General features: G+C 45.4%; 1 protein-coding gene across 11 annotated transcripts in view; it reads right to left on the minus strand.

Moving 5' to 3' along the window:
* The window catches only part of LOC121550009 (voltage-dependent L-type calcium channel subunit beta-2-like), a 144054-nt gene that overhangs the window by 29366 nt on the left and 90695 nt on the right, over positions 1–23993 (minus strand). For 8 of the 11 annotated variants that reach the window (XM_045210550.1, XM_045210549.1, XM_045210554.1 and 5 more), the window contains one exon: positions 10033–10152. In XM_045210550.1, the coding sequence (XP_045066485.1) occupies positions 10033–10152 (120 nt within the window). Of the gene's footprint in view, positions 1–10032; positions 10153–12708; positions 13568–23993 lie in introns of those variants that run through there. The other 3 variants (XM_045210552.1, XM_045210551.1, XM_045210559.1) reach the window with 3 other exon arrangements.

Genomic DNA, 23993 nt, shown 5'->3' on the forward strand with positions numbered 1-23993 from the left:
TGGTCCCTTTTCTTTAATCGATTCCAGTTCCTCCTGACTTACCGACCTGGCACCAAGAACGTCAAGCCGGATGCTCTGTCTCGAGTCTATTCTCCCGAGGTACAAGAGAAGCCCTTGGCATCGATTATTCCGAGGTCTAGGATCGTCGCACCTCTTCAGTGGGAACTAGAAAGAGGGGTACGAGAAGCTCTTGCCCATGAGCCCGATCCAGGCGGTGGTCCTGCCGGTCGCCTGTACGTTCCTCTCTCGGTTCGGGCCCGCGTCTTGCAGTGGGGTCATGAGTCGCCCTTGACATGCCATCCTGGCAGTGCTCGCACACTGGAGTTCCTCCGACGGCGGTTTTGGTGGCCGTCCATCAAGAAGGACGTGCAGGTCTATGTTGAGGCCTGCCCTGTGTGCAACCAGGGAAAGTCGACACGCCAGCGACCCCAGGGACTGCTCCATCCCTTACCTGTTCCTCGAAGGCCATGGTCACACCTTTCTCTGGACTTTGTTACGGGACTTCCTCTATCCCAGGGCAACACCGTCATCCTTGTGGTGGTAGACCGTTTCTCTAAGGCTGCCCGGTTTATTCCCCTGCCCAAGCTGCCCTCGGCTAAGGAGACTGCTGAGCTCCTCATGAACCATGTCTTCCGGATATTTGGCATTCCCCTGGACGTGGTCTCTGACCGAGGTCCCCAATTCTCGTCCCGGTTTTGGGGGGCCTTCTGCAGGCTTATTGGGGCCACAGCCAGCCTATCGTCAGGATTCCATCCATAGTCTAATGGCCAAACGGAACGGATTAATCAGGATCTGGAGACCACCCTGCGGTGTATGGCGGCCAGTAATCCCACGTCTTGGGCCACCTATATCATTTGGGCTGAATATGCCCACAACACCCTCCAGTCCTCAGCCACCGGATTGTCCCCCTTCGAATGCCAGTTCGGTTACAACCCTCCATTATTTCCAGAGGAAGAGGCGCAAGTTGGTGTTCCCTCGGCCCAGCGCTTTGTCCAACGCTGTAGGCGGACCTGGAAGAAGGCCAGGTGTACCCTCCTTCGGACCTCCCAGAGATACCAAAGTCAGGCTAATCGCCACCGCCGGACGGCCCTAGTTTCCGAGCTGGACAGAGAGTTTGGTTGGCCACTAAGAACTTGCCCCTCCGGGTCGAATCCAAGAAGCTTTCCCAGAGATACATCGGCCCTTTCCGCATTGCTAGAAAGGTTAACCCTGTTTCGTATCGTTTAGTTCTGCCTCGCTCCCTTAGAGTTAACCCCACTTTCCATGTTTCACTCCTTAAACCTGTCTTGTCTTCTCCTTTTGCCCCCCACACAGACCCCCGCCACCTCCCAGGATCATAGACGGCCAGCCAGCCTACACAGTCCGCCGGATACTGGACTCCCCGGAGGGTCCAGAACTCTCTGCAGTATCTGGTGGACTGGGAGGGCTACGGGCCAGAGGAGCGCTCCTGGGTTCCAGCCAGGGACATCCTGGACCCAGGGTTGATCCGAGATTTTCGCACCCTGGGGCCAGGGTGTTCTGGAAGGAACGTCAGGAGTCGTTCCTAGAGGAGGGGGTCCTGTCAGCTTCCTGCTTCCCCTGTTTGTCTCCTGGCCTCTAGAGGTCAGCTGTGTTCCCCTTTGCCTTAGTTCTTCCTCATGTGTCCTAATTAGCTTATCCAGGTCACCTGTGCCTTGTTTTCCCCCTTGTGTATTTTAGCTGTGTGTTTTCCCCTTGTTTCTCACTTGGTTATTGCGTCCTGACTGTGTGTCTCCTGCTTTGTCTCACCGTGTCAGTCCTAGTAAGTTTTTGAAGTTATCTTTAGTTTGTTTTTTCTCCCCTCGTGGAGTTGTTTTGTTTTGCCTCCTGTTTTGGAACATTAAATCTACTTGCCTGGAGTATTGCCTTGGGTGTTTTATTTGGGTCCTACAACATCTCCTCTGTGGCTAAGGGGTAGTACCCCCAGCTCTACACTTCTGAGACCGGAGTTCTAACCCGGATTTGTGACATGTAGCATTTGTTTAGGGTATAAAAAGCTGTGCATGAAGAAAAGAAGGGTGATATGCACATCCTAAACTTGAGAATACCAGTGCTGGACAAAAAAATGACACTGAGATATACACTGTAGGAATGAGAGGACTGTACAATGAATTTTGCTGATCCGCAGTGCTTTATTCCTGCACTCAAATACAGTACACAACGTTTCCACTTCACAGAAGTCTTCGTCAGGAGACAAAGCTGAGCTCCATGGAATCAGGAGACAGCAGCGTTCGTTCCCTGAATTTAATTCTGCATGATGTCTTTTATAGCTGAGGAGAGAGTGGTGCTATTTGCGGGGCTATTTTCTCCCCCATTGTGTGAGGTGTAAAAATAACTGCAGTCAGAGATGCTGCCTGGCAGGCAGGTTGGGACTCACCCACACCACTTCTTTCTTTATCAATGAGCTGGCTGCGTCCCAAATGACACCCTATTCCCTATATAGTGTGCTACTATTAACGAGAGTCCCTATGGGCTTATAGGACAGTCTGGTCAAAAGTAGTACACTAGATATGGAATAGAGTTCCATTTGGGATGTAGACATTGTCTGTCCCCTCTATCACCCTGCTATAGGCGACACAGCCTGGATGACATTCAATTGGAGAAAAGCAACGCAACATGACTTAGTGACATAAGCGACATACTGTATGAGCAAAAACATCAACTAGGATTAGAACCTTGTAGTGATTAGACAGTTTCATAACTAAGCTTTGTTTTTGTCTTGTGTTTCCTTCTGACTAACAATGAGCCAACTGCACTTGTGCAAATGGTCGGTAAATAGAATCTTAAAGTGACTGGATCAAGGTGTCCCAACATGAAATCATGTATGACTTTTTCCCTCTGGGACAGCCATCCAGGGTGTATCCCAAATGGCATCCTATTCCCTAGTTGGTGCACTGTTTTTGATCAGGTCTCATAGGGCCAAAAGTAAAAAGTATAGGGAATAGAGTGTGATTTGGGATGCAGTGCCAGTCCATCTGAATAGGGCCTGACATAACCGCTTTATGACACAGAAAGATCGATCCAATGGAAGAGAATGCAATGTGGTCAAATTCCCCTCCAAAACTTTCGACGAGACAGGAGGGAGCAACATGTCGTGCAAATCCCCCCCACCGTAGTAAGGCATTAGACTTTCTGCAAAAATGAACTTAGAACATAAAGACTTAAAAAATAGGTCACTGACAACAGAAAAGAGACGGGGAAAAAATCCACAGACTCTAAATCGTAACCTGATTGTGGCCTTAAAGAATATCATTTTTTATAACTCATTTCGAGAATTACATAAAATGTTATTGGACAGTATAGTAATCTGTGCTAAGTCTGGCTGTGGCAGCGGTAGCGACAGTTGGTGACATAGACATGGCCCTATCCGGATTACATTTCCTCTGCCTGTGAAAGCGTGACAAGCCCCTCGGCCACTGGCGGCCGACGGAGAGCCAAGTTAAATGCACAATGATACAACCCACATTAATCTCCACTGGCCCTTTGCTAAATGTTTACCTGTAGATGAGAGAGAGAGCGACGGGAAGCTGGAGTGGAAAATGTCTGGCTTAGCCTACCACTAGCAAGAAAGACATACATACAGCATAAACCCAATGTAAAACCTTGAAAAATGCTATGCAAACGCCAAAGGAACTTTAAAGCAAAAACTGACTGGCCATAGGGCAGTTTGGGCAAATTCCAGATGGGCTGGTCAATCTTTAGGACAGTGCAACTGTCAATTATTAATATTTTGCATAGAATGATAATTAATTGGCTAATAATTGGGGCCTGCATAGTGTGTACAGATGTCGGATCTTAATTTGAGCCAGTTTGCTACAGCAGGAAAATTATAGCCCGCGAACTTTCCAGTGGCACTCTCCTATTCAAACAGATTTTTCCCGCCTTTGTATTTTGAAATATTACGAAATACCTTCTAGCTGCTGCCTGCTGTTCATTGACAGCCACAACTCAACAATCAGCTGTTTTATATTTGCAGCGCGGGATGCCCAATTTTTTTTCATTTTTTTATTTCACCTTTATTTAACCAGGTAAGCCAGTTGAGAACAAGTTCTCATTTACAACTGCGACCTGGCCAAGATAAAGCGAAGTAGTGCGATAAAAACAACAACACAGAGTTACATATGGGGTAAAACAAAACGTGCAAATGTAGCAAGTTATGGAGGTAAGGCAATAAATAGGCCATAGTGCAAAATAATTACAATTAGTATTAACACTGGAATGATAGATGTGCAAGAGATTATGTGCAAATAGAGATACTGGGGTGCAAATGAGCAAAATAAATAATAATATAGGGATGAGGTAGTTGGGTGGGCTAATTTCAGATGGGCTGTGTACAGGTGCAGTGATCGGTAAGGTGCTCTGACAACTGATGCTTAAAGTTAGTGAGGGAGATAAGAGTCTCCAGCTTCAGAGATTTTTGCAATTGCGGGATTCCCGACTGTAGAGTAGGCCTAAGTGCTCATAATGTGACAAAACACAATCTACAGCCATTTTTTATAATAAGCTATTGATCCTCTGTGGCTAAATTATGCTGGTGTAGTATTGTCAATGACAATGATTTTTTATAGAAAAAGTAGTAATTATGTAATTTGGCAAATGTATTTCAATTTATCTGCAACGCCAGGATTGTGGGTTCATTTCCCATGGGGGGCCAGTATGAAAATGTATGCACTCACTAACTGTAAGTCGCTCTGGATAAGAGTGTCTGCTAAATGACTAAAATGTAAATTTAATCTGCAGCACTTCCAGCACCCCTTCCTGAAGCGCTATGTTTTCTTCTACGTTCCGAGGCCAAATAAATTAATCAACACTTCTTATTATTCATTCAATCGATTGTGGTCAGTAAAACCATATGAGGTTATTGTGTAGGTAGGCCTACTGTTACAATAATATTTAAAATAACCTATCAACAAGTAGCCTAGCTTACAATTACGAGAATAAATTCAGTAAGTCAATGAAGCCAATAGTGGTTTCAGCTCTATTGTTAATGAAACAATGTAGGGCCTTATGAGCTTTTTAAACAATAAAAATGTCAAATGACTTGAATAGCCTATGGGAAAAGTTTACAAATGTATATTCGCATCAGTAGGCTAAGTGACTGAAACGCATCAGAAAAGTATAGGAAAGTTCAGGAAAACACCAGGGAAGCTCATCAGGCTATAGGTATAATGTGTGTATGAAGAGGAGATCTGCATTGCTTTAATTTCTAGACTAAAGATCATCAGTACTTACCTCAACTTAGCTAACATTTCCCAGCCTAATTATAACCAAATATCCAAATATATATCTATTATTTTAGGTAGCCTACCGGAGCACCATTTTTGTATTATTACAAAGTCATCATTTCTGAATGAAAGTTGGTACCGACATGAAGCCTATTGTATAAAATCATTTTAGAATATACATACAATGCATCATCCAAATTGCATGATTGCCTACACATACTGTAAGTGGCTAAAGGAAAATGTTATATTTTTAAAATCCTAAAACACCAAATTAGGCCTACCTTATTATAAATTAGGCCATCATCACTGTCAATCGTGAATGATAATTATTCACGTTTTAAAGGTGAAAGGTCCATGCTGCATGCATGCCAACCATTTGATCCCAATCAGCTTAATGGAATATGCATTTCGATCTTCTTGAATGATGTAAGGGTGGCTAACCGGCCTAACTAATTGAATTGTAGAGCAGATGGAGATAAACACAACCACAGCATGAGAAAAAAAATCTACATTTCAGCACAATCATCCTAAATTGTCATAATAAATGACATGGTGTTTTTGGTATAACAGTAGCCTGACATTATCATGCTATTATATTCGGTTTGTTATGAAGAATACTAATGAATCATGTCTGAGAAGTGGCGGAGCGTCGCACCTTACCCCTGATTATAACGGTTGGATGACTTCGGGAGTTTCACTTAACTACAGCTCTATGAACTAAGTGGAGCATTCAGTAACTACATATTTTTTTACACCATTGCAGCAGCGCAAAAGATTCGGGGCTGACCCAGAATCATTAGGGGATAAAGCCCCGAAAGCCAGGTCCTGGTGACGTCCATGATGAGACCGTCTACCATTAATGAGCACCATTAGACTGATTGGCCAGTTTTGTGTTTTTTCCCAAATGGCACCCTATTCCCTAAATAGTGCACTACTTTTGACCAGAGCCTTGAGGGCCCTGGTGAAAGTAGTGCACTATAAAATGGAATGGAGTACCATTTAGAAAGCAGCCAGGTAGTGTGTGCCTGTGTGGTCTGGGGAACTGGGACTACCTCCCTCATGCTCCACTGCTTCTCTCTCTCTAGCCATTCCGGGATAAATGACATGGTCTGTGACATCAGTAGCCCATGCTAGCCCCACCATATGATGCAAAACTCATCATACCAGCTGTATTTCTGCCCGCTTGAACAGCAATAGCTCAGATACAAATGAAAACATGAAATGACCCCGGAAATCGATAGAACATCGTTCAGAGATGCACAAAAACAATATAACATTCAAAGTGTGTGAATCTTTCCTTTAATGCTATTTCACAGACCTGTGTGCATCTGTGTACACACTCTCCCAACCTCGTATAGCACCTCAAAATATCACGTGTGACAGGTGCTGTGGCACCGTGTTGTTCTCCTCTCCTGTCCATCCCCCTGTTCCTCTCTTCATCTCCTCTCCATCCCCCTGTTCCTCTCCTCTCCTTTACGCAAGAAAGGAAGGGAGGGGAAGAGAAAGAAGGTTGCTGAGCGAGAGGGAGGGGAGAGGGAGGGGAGAGGGAGGGGAGAGGGAGAGAATAGGATAGAGCAGGACCCTGTTCCTGGAGAGCTACCGTCCTGTAGGTTTTTGCTCCAACCCTAATCTAGCACACCTGATTCTAATAATTAGCAGGTTGATAAGATGAATCAGGTTAGTAACACCTGGGGTTGGAGTGAACTACAGGAGGGTAGCTCTCCAGGAATAGGGTTGGAGTGAATGACAGGAGGGTAGCTCTCCAGGAACAGGGTTGGAGTGAACGACAGGAGGGTAGCTCTCCAGGAACAGGGTTGGAGTGAACGACAGGAGGGTAGCTCTCCAGGAACAGGGTTGGAGTGAACGACAGGAGGGTAGCTCTCCAGGAACAGGGTTGGAGTGAACTACAGGAGGGTAGCTCTCCAGGAACAGGGTTGGGCAACCCTGGGATAGCGGGAGGGAAGTCCGGTGAGAGAATGAGGGGTTGGAGAAGAGCGAGTGAGGGGGATGGGAAAAATAAGAAGGGAAAGAGAAAGAATGGATAAAGAGTAAGGAATAAAGATAAAGGACCGATGGAAAAGAGAAAGCGAGATAACAGGTCTAAGGGGAGCCAGATCTTTAACTGGGAACCCTGGCAGTCTGCGCTGTGGTTGACGGCCAATTAACACCACAGAGACCTCTCTCTCTCTTTCTCTCTCTCTCTCTTCCTTGTCTCTCTCTCTCTCTGTCAACATCACTCCATTCTATGCATATTTTATTGGCTAATAACCTGAAGCCTTCTATGTGCCCGTATTGACAGTGTTATTAGATACCTGCCCTGCGTGTTGCTGTGCCTGCCTTGTAACTTGTAATCTGGCACCGTCATTGCATTAGCATGCAACGGTGGATCTCGCACCATAAATCAAGATTTATCGTTTCACCTTGAGCAAACGTTTCGAATTGTTCTGAAGTCAAGTGTAAATCCTTATTGCGAGAAGTGCGGGCACAATGTGCTAGCTGTGAAGTAGGAGCCCGTCAAATGTGCCGAGGTAAGGTCCCCTTAACATTCATCAATTTTTGTTTCATAAATGAGCAGAGCCATATGGCAATTTCAGCACTGCCTATGCATAATGCAATAGATAATGAGGACAGTTCTCTGAAGTCCAGACAATTGAATATTTTACATTCATTTCGTACGTAATTGGGTGACATTGATTGATTGTTGGGGGTATTTTTACAGAGGAAACGAGAGGTCCGCCTTGGTTTGAATCTGAGTTTGTGTCTGAAATGGAACCCCATTCCTTATAGTGCAGTACTTTTAACCAGAGCCCTCTCTCTTTCACACTCAATTATTTTCTCTCTCCCTCTGTCACTCTCTCTTTCACTCTATATATGTTGCTCTCCCTCTCTCTCGCTCTCTCTCTCTCCCTCTGTGTTTTTCTCTGTTTTGCTAACTCCAGTGTATCACTGACTCCTTGGTATTGCTCTGAGGTGATGGAGGGGAGGAGGGCAGACAGACAGTGTTGGTTTGCTGTCAGAGTGTGTTTTGGGAACAGCCTGTAGAGCTGATTAGAGCTGTGTAGTCAGACAGAGGGGCTCAAGGGCCTTTGAGGGCCTAGTGATGTGAGAAACCATTGGCCTCAGGAGGACACAGGCCCTCTGCATTTAACTCTGGCTCGCCTCGCGTACACTGCCCAGATCTGGGCTACGATTAAATACAAACAAACAAACAAATACACACACAAACACACCAGACCTCCCTAATGCAACAGGCATTGCGAGGAAATGTTCTCAACGAAAAGGAATACGTCTAATCTGCCCCTCATATTATTATAAAGCCGCAAATATTTGGTTTGCGGAATCTTTTATACCCTATACGTTGTGTTTTGTGTGCACTTTGAATTTCCAGACTATTTAACAAGCATTCTGGGGCTGTGCACAGTATTGTGTTGTTTCTGAGATCTCGGTGCATGAATCCCTATGAGGGCGCCTGCTCAAGGTTGATTCTAATGATCTGTCATTGGGTATTCAGCGTGTCTACCACTGAGCTTCCTCATTAGATGAATGTCATCTCGGTGCTGTGTTCTAGGTATCCACTCTGTAACCAGCCTGCTTCCTCGCAGCGAGTCTAATTTCATTTATGGGCTGTGTCTCAAATGGCACCCTGTTCCCTATATAGTGAACTACTTTTGACCAGGGCCCATAGTGCACTATATATGGGTATAGGGTGCAATTTGTGACATAGCCCTGGTCAGTCCACCTGTAAAGAGGCAGTCAGGCCAGCAGCTAGCCTAGAGAGAGCCCCTTCTCGCTCACTAATTACAAAGATAAGTTGCTAGCAGATAACCTGGTATGGATTACCCCAGCCATTTTACATGATAGACCAGCTGTAAAAATAGCTGCTTAATGATCTGGCCTCTCGCCAGAGAGAGAGAGAGAGAGTAGACTCGGTCAGGGGAAGTGCAGCCTCATTGGCTGTAATGGTTTATGAGGCAGTAATTCATAAGCACCTGCCTAGCGCACCGGTAATATGTTATTTACAGAAAACACTTGCTGTGCCTATGTGTCCTATTGGGGTATGGTCAAGTGCACGAAATAGGGAATAGGTTGCAATTTGGAACGCAGGCTAGGATGCTTCAGGATGGAGATAGCTTCTGAGGACAAGAAGTGTTTATATGCAGCCGGTTAACCTTCATAGTTCTTTGAGGGTGTTTTTCTGTCAAAGTAGATTCTCCAGGGAATCTATGTGACAGCTGTTTGGATCCAAGTACTGTATTTCTGTGTCTCTAACACGATGGTCGTTTCCACCATAGTATTAATGCCTCTTACATAGTTCCCTATAAAACATAGACGTTCAACAAAATATACATACAGTTGATGTTGTTGCTGTACAAGGGTTGCAAAATACCATTAACATTCCCAACATTCACAGGTTTTCCACAAATCCTGAATTTGGTAAAGTTACTGAAATGTTGCAACCCTATGTAGAATGGACTGATTGTTCCCTATGAGGAGAGACAGAGCCATTGTGCTGAGACAGCATGTTGTGGAACACACATGATTTATCCCCTTCTGCCACAAACATCATCAGTACATATAATGCCTGCGTCCCAGATAGCACACTATTCCTTAGTGCACAACCTATATTCACCCATGCAGACACCCAAAAGTAGTGCACTACATAGGGAATATGGTGCCATTTGGGATGTAGTCGAAGGGTAATACTAGAGCCAGAGGTCCCTGTCCCCTAGCCTGAGAGTCTGACTACCAAAACAGGATACAGGATAGGGGACTGATGTGAGGATAGTACCTTGGCCTTCTCCAGCTGTGCCTGAGCCTGCCGCTCTGCCTCTCGTCGCGCTGCCTCCTTGTCCTCCTCCAGGGACACATCGGAGTCTGATGGACGGCTGGTGTAGGAGTCCGCCGAACCCTGCAGAGTAGAGGGAAACACACATTAATGATAGATACATGACAGACTTACTCTTCAGACCTCAACATCACACAACAGGCTTACTCTTCAGACCCCAACATCAAACAACAGACTTACTTATATGTGGATTTGTTTCCCACGGGGGGCCAGTATGAAAATGTATGCACTCACTAACTGTAAGTCGCTCTGGATAAGAGCGTCTGCTAAATGCCTAAAATGTAAATGTAAATACTTATCAAACCTTAACATCAAACAACAGACTTACTCTTCAGACCTCAACATCACACAACAGGCTTACTCTTCAGACCCCAACATCATACAACAGACTTACTCTTCAGACCTCAATATCAAACAACAGACTTACTTATCAAACCTCGACATCAAACAACAGACTTATTCATCAGACCTCAACATCACACAACAGACTTACTCTTCAGACCTCAACATCGAACAACAGACTTATTCATCAGACCTCAACATCACACAACAGACTTACTCTTCAGACCTCAACATCGAACAACAGACTTATTCATCAGACCTCAACATCACACAACAGACTTACTCTTCAGACTCACACTCATCAGACACACCAACACTCACTGTCACAGTATCTATACACCATGCCCCTGCTGTCAGTGAGGCATCACAGTATCTATACACCATGCCCCTGCTGTAAGTGAGGCATCACAGTTGAAAGGTCCAGATTTGAAGACAATTGCTGGTAAACTAGTTTGCAATGGACATTACTGCCTTGTCCAGCAGTGTCTCACTGAAACTCAAGCAGAAGTCATATTTTTGGAGATGGTGTGTGAAGACAGAGGGGTTCTGTCAAATACAATTTTTTTTTTTTTAAACACTGAGGCCACAAATAAAGTAATGACCACACTCAACCACAGAGGTACAATGAATCTTCGGAGAGCATCAGAGCCTAGTTAGTGAACTTAGTGAACAGGCACACACGTCTAAAACTCACACAATACTCACACCCAGAGGGAGGAGAGGCAGAAAGAAATCACAATAGCTAATTGGGTGTGTTTCAAATGGACACTACCCTGCTTCTCAGAAAGCAGCAGGACACCCACTATCTCACATAGCCTCAGGCTACATCTAACTGTAGTGCACTATATCTGTAGGTTTGTTGTCTTCCATGATGTGAGCTCTCTCTCTCTCTCTCTCTCTCTCTCTCTCTCTCTCTCTCTTCTCTCTCTCTCTCTCTCTCTCAAGAGCAAGAGAGAGAGAGAGAGTGAGAGAGAGAGAGCTCACATCATGGAAGACAACAAACCTACAGAAACCTAATTTTCCTGCCCAGTAACAATGTCAGACTTGATTTGCCGTAACGTAAAATGTATCAACCCCTAAAAAAAATCTCCATGAATTATAATCCACATAATAATTGACATTTCCTGTTGCTGCAGGATTATTTTACTGCTGTATCAAACTGGCTCAAATTAAGATCCTACATCTGTAGATGAGACACTGCTCATTAACTATGCATGTCTCTTCTCCTACATTGTACCTGAGACACCATCTATAAATAACTCTCTACTCTTTATCTGAAACACTGCTTATGTTTTATGCATTTTGCTTAATGCTTTGGATATCGGTGTCTTACCTCGTTCGTTAAAGCCTACCTAAAAATACTTTTAGTACCCCCACCTTAACATCACAGTAGCTATGCACACACATGCAAACATAATCGCGCACGTAAGCACGCACGCACCCACCCATCCACACACCCACCTACCCACCCACCCATGCACACACGCCCGCACTCATGCGCGAACGCACATGGTTGTGTAGGTTACTTTCCAATTGTAATCAGTAATGTAACTTTTAGATTAACATAATATGATTACTCTCAGTTACTTATGGATTACTTTCCCCTTAGAAGATGCCAAAAAAGTTCCATCAAACACGTGTGGTGTGTCATCATAGTGGTCAATGACTCGTTCAGGCTGAACAATCTTAAAATTGCGCCTTTTTTTCAATGCTGAATTTAATGCCATTGAGAAAACAGAAAGGTGTCCTTTATTAATTTTTTTAAACATCCTTTCTGTAAAAGTAATCCAAGAAGTAATCTCGTTTTTCAAAAGTATCTGTATACTTGCTGGTAATGTAACTGATTATTGAGTAATCAGTTACTCACCAACCCTGCGCGCGCGCGCACACACACGCACGGACTGGCTACAGTATAACACACAACCACACCAACCTAACTCACGTATCCTTGTCTCCTCATGTAACTGACATTGTTCAATCCATCTTCCATTATGTCCAGAGTAATGCATGGGTCTGACCCAGAGAGTTACAGCACAATGGGTTTGAGAGAGGTGATGACATGATGAGGACTCTGACAGTGATGACAGACAACCCACTACCCCTCATCATCACTAACGCAGCATTACAATACCCCTGACCCCTATACAGGCACGCACAGGTACATGCGATGATGTACATTCAGTACACACACACACACACACATACATTCACGCGCACACACACGTGCACACATATACACACACGAGATAAGCAAGCATGTTTGAATAGTCGGCTTACACAGTCATCGGAGCTCTTGACGCGACCTCCCTTGGATCGTTTCAGCAGCCGAATCCAGGTGGCCTTCATCAGCCACACTTGTCATTCAGTTTCCTGGGCCACTGTTACATATCCCTACAGATACCTGGACTGCTATCGCAACAAATACCTCTACAGCTATGGCTACCTTTGCTGTGAAAGCTACCTTTGTTAGGGCTACCTTTGGTGTGACTGCCAATACCTTTGTTGTTAAGGCTATCCCTAACGCTACAGCAACAGCTAGTGCTACTGCTACTGCTACTGCTACTGCTACTGCTACTGCTAGGTAAAAAGCTACTGCTACATGTAATGCTCCAACTACCATTAATGCTGCTGCTACGCTGTCCACATGAGCTCTCCAACGGGTGCATAATCTCAGCAGCTGCCTGTCTCTCCTCTAGCCTAGTCTATCTGCCGGCGTTGGTGCTGAAGCTGCCTGGCCAGTGTGAGCTGGGTGGCCACATGCTGCTCCTCTCCCCTGCTTCTCATGCCTCAGTCCCCAAGCTCCAGCCCCAACTCCAGCCCCAGCCCTGTTGTCATTCCTCCACAGGCTGGGCTGCCATGCTCCTTCCTCGGGGACAGATAAGAGCACGCCTGCCTGGATCCTGGATGATCAGTATGAGGATGCTAATGTTGCTGCTACTGCTGCCTGCTGCATGCAATCTCAGCTCTCTGTAGCCTGTCAATGTATATATCCCACACTCTCTCTCGCTTTCTCTCACCGGATTTCTTGCGCTCTGTTTCTACCTCTGTGGTTCTGCCTGTCTCTCACTCTCATCCCCTCTCTCTCTCTCTCTGGCTCCAATCCATATCACTCCCCCTTGCTTGTTCTCTCGTTTTCCCCTGTTCCTCCTCACAGTTCCTCTATCTGTTCTGGTGTCTCCGCTGTGATAAATACTGCCCAGTACATAGGGCCTGTTTGCGTGTGTGTGTCATGTTTGTAAACTATGCATTGATCTATGCATAGATGCAAACATGAAATGTTACACAGATATTTCAAATCAAATCAAATTGTATTTGTCACATGCGCCGAATACAACTGGTCTAGACTTTCCCATGAAATGCTTGCTATTGTTTATTTCATTGTTTAGTTTTGGTAATTTTGACCCCTTTGTTCTCCCCAATTTCGTGTTATCCAATTGGTAGTTACAGTCTTGTCCCATCGCTGCAACTCCCGTAAGGACTCGGGAGAGGCGAAGGTCGAGAGCCATGTGTCCTCCGAAACACGACCCTGCCAAGCCGCATTGCTTCTTGACACACTGCCCGCTTAACCAGGAAACATCGTACAACTGGCAACCAAAGTCAGCGTGCATGCGCCCGGACCGCCACAAGGAGTCGCTAGAGCGCGATGGGACAAGGATATCCCGGCCAGCCAAACCCTCCCACAACCCGGACGACGCTGGGCCAATTGTGCGCCTCATGGGTCTCTTGGCCGCAACACAGCCCGGGATTAGACCGCTGTGCAACTCGGGACGCCATGAAATGCTTGCTTACGAGCCCTTCCCAACAATGCAGAGTTTAAAATAGTAACACAAGAATGGAGCTATATACAGGGAGTACCAGTACCAGATTAATGTGCAGAGGTACAAGGTATTTGAGGTAGATATGTACATCAGGATAGATAATAATAAGAGTAAAATAAAGAACAGAGAAGTAGCAGCAACTGATGCGTGTAAAAGTGTGTGTGAGTGTGCGTGTGTGTGTAACGTGTATGTATGTGTGTTTGTGTTGTGTCGGCCTGCGTGTGTGTGTTGTGTGTGTCCGTACATTGGCTTGCTAAAGTATTCACCCCCTTGGCATTTTTCCTATTTTGTTGCCTTACAACCTGGAATTAAAATTGATTTTTTTGGGGGGTTTGTATCATTTGATTTACACAACATGCCTACCACTTTGAAGATGCAAAATATTTTTTCTTGTGAAACAAACAAGAAATAAGACAAAAAAACAGAAAACTTGAGCGTGCATAACTATTCACCCCCCAAAGTCAATACTTTGTAGAGCCACCTTTTGCAGCAATTACAGCTGCAAGTCTCTTGGGGTATGTCTCTATAAGCTTGGCACATCTAGCCACTGGGATTTTTGCCCATTCTTCAAGACAAAACTGCTCCAGCTCCTTCAAGTTGGATGGGTTCCGCTGGTGTACAACAATCTTTAAGTCATACCACAGATTCTCAATTGGATTGAGGTCTGGGCTTTGACTAGGCCATTCCAAGACATTTAAATGTTTCCCCTTAAACCACTCAAGTGTTGCTTTAGCAGTATGCTTAGGGTCATTGTCCTGCTGGAAGGTGAACCTCCGTCCCAGTCTCAAATCTCTGGAAGACTGAATCAGGTTTCCCTCAAGAATTTCCCTGTATTTAGCGCCATCCATCATTCCTTCAATTCTGACCAGTTTCCCAGTCCCTGCCGATGAAAAACATCCCCACAGCATGATGCTGCCACCACCATGCTTCACTGTGTTCTCGGGGTGATGAGAGGTTTTGGGTTTGTGCCAGACATAGCGTTTTCCTTGATGGCCAAAAGCTCAATTTTAGTCTCATCTGACCAGAGTACCTTCTTCCATATGTTTGGGGAGTCTCCCACATGCCTTTTGGCGAACACCAAACATGTTTGCTTATTTTTTTCTTTAAGCAATGGCTTTTTTTCTGGCCACTCTTCCATAAAGCCCAGCTCTGTGGAGTGTACGGCTTAAAGTGGTCCTATGGACAGATACTCCAATCTCCGCTGTGGAGCTTTGCAGCTCCTTCAGGGTTATCTTTGGTCTCTTTGTTGCCTCTCTGATTAATGCCCTCCTTGCCTGTTCCGTGAGTTTTGGTGGGCAGCCCTCTCTTGGCAGGTTTGTTTTGGTGCCATATTCTTTCCATTTATTAATAATGGATTTAATGGTGCTCCGTGTGATGTTCAAAGTTTCTGATATTTTTTAATAACCCAACCCTGATCTGTACTTCGCCACAACTTTGTCCCTGACCTGTTTGGAGAGCTCCTTGGTCTTCATGGTGCCGCTTGCTTGGTGGTGCCCCTTGCTTAGTGGTGTTGCAAACTCTTGGGCCTTTCAGAACAGGTGTATATATACTGAGATCATGTGACATATCATGTGACACTTAGATTGCACCCAGGTGGACTTTCTTTAACTAATTATGTGACTTCTGATGTAGGGGCTTCATAGCAAAGGGGGTGAATACATATGCATGCACCACTTTTCCGTTATTTATTTTTTAGAATTTTGTGAAACAAGTTATGTTTTTCACCTCACTTCACCAATTTGGACTATTTTGTGTATGTCCATTACATGAAATCCAAATAAAATTTAATTTAAATTACAGGTTGTAATGCAACAAAATAAGAAAAACGCCAAGGGGGATGAATACTTTTGGAAGGCACTGTATGTAGCGTATGTGAATGTGTGTGGGTTTTGTGTGGGAATGTCAATGTAGTGTGTGTGAGTGAGTGTGTATATGGTTTGTATATATAGTCTAGTGAGTGTGCGTAGGGTCAGTGCAAGATAGAGTCAGTGCAGATAGTTTGGGTACCATTAATTGACTTTTTAGCAGTCTGGCTATTTAGCAGTCTTATGGCTTGGGGGTAGAAGCTGTCTAAGAGCCTGTTGGTCCGAGTGCCGATTAGCAGAGTGAACAGTCTATGGCTTGGGAGGCTGGAGTCTTTGGCAATTTTTCGTGCCTTCCTATGACACCGCCTGATATAGCGGTCCTGGATGGCAGGGAGCTCTACCCCACTGATATACTGGGCTGTCCGCACCAACCGCTGTAGCGCTTTGCAGTCAAAGGTGGTGCATTTGCCATACCAAGCGGTGATGCAGCTAGTCGATGGTGTCAGCTGTATAACTTTTTGAGGATCCGAGGGCCCATGCGAAATCTTTTCAGCCTCCTGAGGGGGAAAAGGCGGGTGTGCAGGTGTGTGTGGACCATGTTAGGTACAGAGTGATGTGAATGCCAAGGAACTTTAAGCTCTCAACCTGTTCTAAGACAGCCCTGTTGATGTGGATTGGGGCATACTCTCCCCTCTTTCTCCTATAGTCCACGACCAGCTCCTTGGTCTTACTGACATTGAGGGAGAGGTTGTTGTCCTGGCACCACACTGCTAAGTCTCTGACCTCCTCACTGTAGGCTGACTCATCGCCGTCGGTGATCAGGCCTACCACTGTCGTGTCGTCAACAAACTTGATGAGGGTGTTGGAGTTGAGCGTGGCTACACAGTCGTGGGTGAACAGGGAGTACAGGAGGTGACTAAGCACACACCCCTGAGGGGCCCCTGTGTTAAGGGTCAGCGTGGTGGAGGTGATGTTGCCTACCCTCACCACCTGGAGCCGGCACATCCGGAAGTCCAGGATCCAGATGCAGAGGGAGGGTTTCAGTCCCAGGGTCCCTAGCTTGGTGATGAGCTTGGGCAGGACTATGGTGTTGATCGCTGAGCTGTAGTCTATGAACAGCATTCTCACATAGTTGTTTCCCCTCTTGTCCAGGTGAGAGAGGGCAGTGTGAAGTGCAATTGCGATTGCGTCATCTGTGGATCTGTTGGGGCGGTATGCAAATTGGAGTGGGTCTAGGGTGTCTGGGATGATGGTGTTGATGTGTGTCATGACCAGCCTTTCAAAGCACTTCATAATTACAGATGTGAGTGCTACAGGGTGATAGTCATTTAGACAGGTTACCTTGGAGCTCTTGGGAACTGAGACAATGGTGGTCAGTTTGATACATGTTGGGATTACAGACTGGGACAAGGATAGATTGAAAATGTCTGTGAAGACACTTGCCAGCTAGTCTGCACATGCTTTGAGAACGCGCCCTGGTATTCTGCCTTGTGATTGTTAACCTGTTTAAACATTTTGCTCACACCAGCCACTGAGAGCGAGATCACACAGTCATCCGGAAAAACAGGGGCTTTCATGCAAGGCACAGTGTTATTTATATTCCTCGAAGCGAGCCTAAAAGGCATTTAGCTCGTTTGGGAGTTCTGCATCGCTGGGCAACTCATGGCTGGGTTTCCTTTTGCAATTCGTTATCGTCTGCAAGCCATGCCACATACGACGAGCGTCTGAGCCAGTGTAATAGGATTCCACCTTCCTCCTATATTGTCCTTTTGCATGTTTGATGTCTCGTCGGAAGCTGTTGCGGGATTTCTTGTATGCTTCCATGTCCGTGTCCTGTTCCTTGTAAGCAGTTGCTCCAACCTTTAGCCCAGCGCGGATATTGCCTGTAATTGGTTTGGATACGTTCTTATAGTCACTGTGGGAACGACATTGTCTATGCACTTATGATGAAGCCCGTGACAGTTGTGGTAAACTCCTCAATACTATCGGATGAATCCTGGAACATATCCCAGTCTGTACTAGCAAAATAGTCTTGTAGCCTCGCGTCTGCTTCATCCGACCTCTTCCGTATTGAGCGCATCACTGGTACTTCCTGTTTGAGCTGTTGTTTATACACAGGAAGCAGGAGAATGGAGTCATGGTCAGATTTGCCAAAGGGAGGAGCAGGGAGGGCCTTGTATGCGTTTCTGTGGGTAGAATAAAAGTGGTCTAGAGTTGTAGCGCCCCTAGTGGTGCAGGAGACGTGTTGGTAGAAGTGAGGTAGGACGGTTTTATGTCTCCCCTCGTTAAAGTCTCCGCCCACCAGAAATGCTGCCTCTGGGTGAGCGGTTTCTATCCCATACAGTTCATTGAGTGCCAGAGTGGTGGTGTTGGCTTGATGTAGACAGCCGTGATAAGTACGGATCAGAACTCTCTTGGTAGATAAAAGGATATGCAGCTTACCATGAGGTATTCTATGTCAGATTGGAATAACTATGCAAGTAGCAAGTATTATGTACTATTACCATGTCCATTACAAATAGGCCTACTGTATGGAATACTTTCAAATGTAGCCTGAGTGCCAGTATGTTTGTGTCATCATGTTTGGCTTGACAATGAGCAATGGTGATGGTAAGAGCACAAACAGATCTAGGACCAGGCTACTTCAGATGGACCTAATATTACTTGTAAAAACAGCTGAGAAAATATACAGTTTCATGAGAAGAAATGTGTATACAGTTGCCTAACTATACTGCACCTCAAGTGAAACAGGTCCCAAGAAAACAAGAGCAGGCAGTAGTGTTGTGAAAGCCTCTACCAGTGGTATTGCTGATGCTGAGTGCATAGTCTATTGGGTGAAGCGACCTTCCAGGGCATTGTGTGTGTCACACATTTTTTATTTTAGTTTTAGTTTTTTTAAACCTTTATTTGTCGAGGTAGGCCAGTTGAGAACAAGTTCTCATTTACAACTGCGACCTGGCCAAGATAAAACAAAGCAGTGCGATAAAAACAACAACAACACAGAGTTACATATGGAATAAACAAAACGTACAGTCAATAACACAATAGAAAATCTATATACAGTGTGTGCAAATGTAGAAAGTTATGGAGGTAAGGCAATAGGCTATAGTGCAAAATAATTTCAATTTAGTATTAAGACTGGAGTGATAGATGTGCAGAAGATTATGTGCAAATAGAGATACTGGTGTGCAAATGAGCAAAATAAATAACTATGTAAATAACAATATGGGGATGAGGTAGTTGGGTGGGCTAATTACAGATGGGCTGTGTACAGGTGCAGTGATCGGTAAGCTGCTCTGACAACTGATGCTTAAAGTTAGTGAGGGAGATAAGTGTCTCCAGCTTCAGAGATTTTTGCAGTTCGTTCCAGTCATTTGCAGCAGAGAACTGGAAGGAATGGCGGCCAAAGGAGGTGTTGGCTTTGGGGATGACCAGTGAGATATACCTGCTGGAACGCATACTACGGGTGGGTTTTGCTATGGTGACCAATGATCTAAGATAAGGCGGGGATTAGCCTAGAAGTGATTTATAGATGGCTTGAACATTGTCTAATCAGGGTGAGCTAGTGTGATGGGAAGTGTTGCTAGCCTCCAGAGCGTGGCACAGATGTTTTCCATGTAGAGCTGGGTTCCCACTGCCACTGCCCAGAGCAAGGGGCCCTCAGACCAGGCTTGTGTCAGTCTGTGAACACTGGGCACAGTGGCCAGTGAGGGAGGTTGACATGGGACTCAGTCTGACAGAGCGAGCCTCTGGCTGCATGACACAGCTGCCCTAAGGTCCCACTCACACACAGAGATGAAGAGAATTTAGAGAACAGAGCATAGAGAGATACAGTGATGAGTTCACTGTGGCCACCCTGAGGAGAGAGGGTGGGAGGGAGGGAGGGAGGGAGGGAGGGAGGGAGGGAGGGAGGGAGGGAGGGAGAGAGAGAGGGATGGGAGAGAGAGAGGGTAGGGAGAGAGTGAGGGAGAGGGGGGAGGAAGGGTGGGGTTGTTTTTGTGCGCATACGTGCATCATGTGTCTTGTGTGTGTATGTGAGTGTGTGTGTATGACGATGGGGTCAATGTTGCTTTAGGGTCCCATTGTGTGTGTGTGTGTGTGTGTGTGTGTGTGTCTGTGTGTTTGTGTGATTGTGTGTGTGTGTGTGTGTGTGTGTGTGTGTGTCTGTGTGTTTGTGTGATTGTGTGTGTGTGTGTGTGTGTGTGTGTGTGTGTGTGTGTGTGTGTGTGTGTGTGTGTGTGTGTGTGTGTGTGTGTGTGTGTGTGTGTGTGTGTGTGTGTGTGTGTGTGATGGCAGTGCTCCTGTGGTCTGCTGTAATGGACTTATTGATCCCTCTGGGCTTCTCTGCCACAAACCGTCGCTACATGCTGCGGTTACATGACGGTCAACGCATTAGAACAGCACAAATCACTAAGGCTAATTACAACCATCGAACGGCTGGGTGGCTGTACAGAGGTGTACGGTAGTAGCCTCAGTCCCAGGGCAATGTCAGCATTCCCTTCACTTGGGAATCGCCGATTGTTTTCTATATGTTATAAGCATTTGTAGCTATTACCTGGAAAATAGAGGTTATTCTAAAATGTGTATGCAGTTTAAAAATAGAGTCAAGATGGAAGGTTGTGACATCAAATAATTGAAAATAAAGCTTTGTTAAATAAAGGATAAATAAAAATAGTATAAAATGCTTTAGTCTACCTGGGACTCAGTAAGGCAGATTGTTCATGGTGCACAACTTCTTGTTCACCTCTCCCCCTCCCTTCCCATCCAATCTAACCTTCGCAGGTGATAAGTTGTAGCTTATCTCAGAGCATTCTTTTATTCTTAACCTTTCTGGTAGGTTACATTAGTGACGCTTGCTAAAAGTGAAACCCCAAAAAAATCTGTGCATTGTTATACTGACTACATTTCTGCTGCAGTGACACGTTTTTCATAACGTATTAATGCAACAGATGCACTTTTCCCTTCTGCTCTTCTCTTTCTGAGGAATACCGGGAGGGCTAGAAAGCCACAGACTGTCCCACTAGAGAGGAGAGGGGGAGGGCAGTGCTGTGATGGGAGGGTGGTATAAGGTGGAGAGAGAGGGGGAAAGTGGGAGGGAGAGAGAGGGAGAGTACGGGCAATATAATGGGAAACTAGGGGAGGGGGAGACAAGGAGAGGGGAGACAGGCAGTGGGATGGGGATGTGATGGGGAATGGAAGATGAGTATAAGTGAGAGAGAGAGACAGAGTGGAGAGAGTGTGCTACCAGTGGGTCAGGGAAAGGGCAGATGTATTGCAAAAGGAAATAGTCAAATGGTATTGTACTGGAAAGATGGGTTAGTCTGTGGACATCTGAGGGTTGGAATTAAGATTGGAGTGGTTGATTAATTGGCCGATACACTTGGAGTTCAGTGCGATTAGGAAATAAACTTTATATATATTGAATTGTAATATTTTCCACCAAGTTCTCCAACCAGGGGAGAGGAGGGTAGGGGCATAATAATAAATCCACTAATTTATACAGTGAGGGAAAAAAGTATTTGATCCCCTGCTGATTTTGTACGATTACCCACTGACAAAGACATGATCAGTCTATAATTGTAATGGTAGGTTTATTTGAACAGTGAGAGACAGAATAACAACAACAAAATCCAGAAAAACGCATGTCAAAAATTTTATAAATTGATTTGCATTTTAATTAGGGAAATAAGTATTTGACCCCCTCTCAATCAGAAAGATTTCTGGCTCCCAGGTGTCTTTTATACAGGTAACGAGCTGAGATTAGGAGCACACTCTTAAAGGGAGTGCTCCTAATCTCAGCTTGTTACCTGTATAAAAGACACCTGTCCACAGAAGCAATCAATCAATCAGATTCCAAACTCTCCACCATGGCCAAGACCAAAGAGCTCTCCAAGGATGTCAGGGACAAGATTGTAGATCTACACAAGGCTGGAATGGGCTACAAGACCATCGCCAAGCAGCTTGGTGAGAAGGTGACAACAGTTGGTGCGATTATTCGCAAATGGAAGAAACACAAAAAACTGTTAATCTCCCTCGGCCTGGGGCTCCATGCAAGTCTCACCTCATGGAGTTGCAATGGTCATGAGAACGGTGAGGAATCAGCCCAGAACTACACGGGTGGATCTTGTCAATGATCTCAAGGCAGCTGGGACCATAGTCACCAAGAAAACAATTGGTAACACACTTCGCCATGAAGGACTGAAATCCTGCAGCGCCCGCAAGATCCCCCTGCCCAAGAAAGCACATGTACATGCCCGTCTGAAGTTTGCCAATGAACATCTGAATGATTCAGAGGAGAACTGGGTGGAAGTGTTGTGGTCAGATGAGACCAAAATCGAGCTCTTTGGCATCAACTCAACTCGCCGTGTTTGGAGGTGGAGGAATGCTGCCTATGACCCCAAGAACACCGTCAAACATGGAGGTGGAAACATTATGCTTTGGGGGTGTTTTTCTGCTAAGGGGACAGGACAACTTCACTGCATCAAAGGGACGATTGACAGGGCATGTACAGTCAAATCTTGGGTGAGAACCTCCTTCCCTCAGCCAGGGCATTGAAAATGGGTAGTGGATGGGTATTCCAGCATGACAATGACCCAAAACACACGGCCAAGGCAACAAAGGAGTGGCTCAAGAAGAAGAACATTAAGGTCCTGGAGTGGCCTAGCCAGTCTCCAGACCTTAATCCCATAGAAAATCTGTGGAGGGAGCTGAAGGTTCGAGTTGCCAAACGTCAGCCTCGAAACCTTAATGACTTGGAGAAGATCTGCAAAGAGGAGTGGAACAAAATCCCTCCTGAGATGTGTGCAAACCTGGTGGCCAACTACAAGAAACATCTGACCTCTGTGATTGCCAACAAGGGTTTTGCCACCAAGTACTAAGTCATGTTTTGCAGAGGGGTCAAATACTTATTTCCCTCATTAAAATGCAAATCAATTTCTAACATTTTTGACATGCATCTTTCTGGATTTTTTGTTTGTTATTCTGTCTCTCACTGTTCAAATAAACGTACCATTAAAATTATAGACTGATCATGTTTTTGTCAGTGGGCAAACGTACAAAATCAGCAGGGGATCAAATATTTTTTTCCCTCACTGTACACTACCAGTCAAAAGTTTGGACACACCTACTCATTCAAGGGTTTTTCTAATTTTTTTACTATTTTCTACATTGTAGAATAATAGTGAAGATATCACAACTATGAAATAACACATATGGAATCATGTAGTAACCAAAAAAGTGTTAAACAAATCAAAATATATTTTATATTTGAGATTCTTCAAATACCCACCCTTTGCCTTGATGACAGCTTTGCACCCTCTTGGCATTCTCTCAACCAGCTTCACCTGGAATGCTTTTCCAACAGTCTTGAAGGAGTTCCCACATACACTGAGCACTTGTTGGCTGCTTTTCCTTCACTCTGCCGTCCGACTCATCCCAAACAATCTGAATTGGGTTGAGGTCGGGGGATTGTGGAGGCCAGGTCATCTGATGCAGCACTCCATCACTCTCCTTCTTGGTAAAATAGCCCATACACAGCCTGGAGGTGTGTTGGGTCATGGTCCTGTTGAAAAACAAATGATAGTCCCACTAAGCCCAAACCAGATGGGATGGCGTATCGATTTTTTTATACACACTATATGACCAAAAGTATGTGGAGACCTGTGGGGACTTCCATTCAGCCACAAGAGCATTAGTGAGGTCGGCCACTGATGTTGGGCGATTAGGCCTGGCTCGCAGTCGGTGTTCCAATTAATCCCAAAGGTGTTCGATGGGGTTGAGGTCAGGGCTCTGTACAGGCCAGTCAAGTTCTTCCACACCGATATCGACAAACCATTTCTGTATGGATCTTGCTTTGTGCACGGGGGCATTGTCATGCTGAAACAGGAAACGGCCTTCCCCAAACTGTTGCCACAAAGTTGGAAGCACAGAATCGTCTAGA

The sequence above is a fragment of the Coregonus clupeaformis genome, chromosome 34, assembly GCF_020615455.1.
Source record: "Coregonus clupeaformis isolate EN_2021a chromosome 34, ASM2061545v1, whole genome shotgun sequence".
Taxonomy (NCBI): domain Eukaryota; kingdom Metazoa; phylum Chordata; class Actinopteri; order Salmoniformes; family Salmonidae; genus Coregonus; species Coregonus clupeaformis.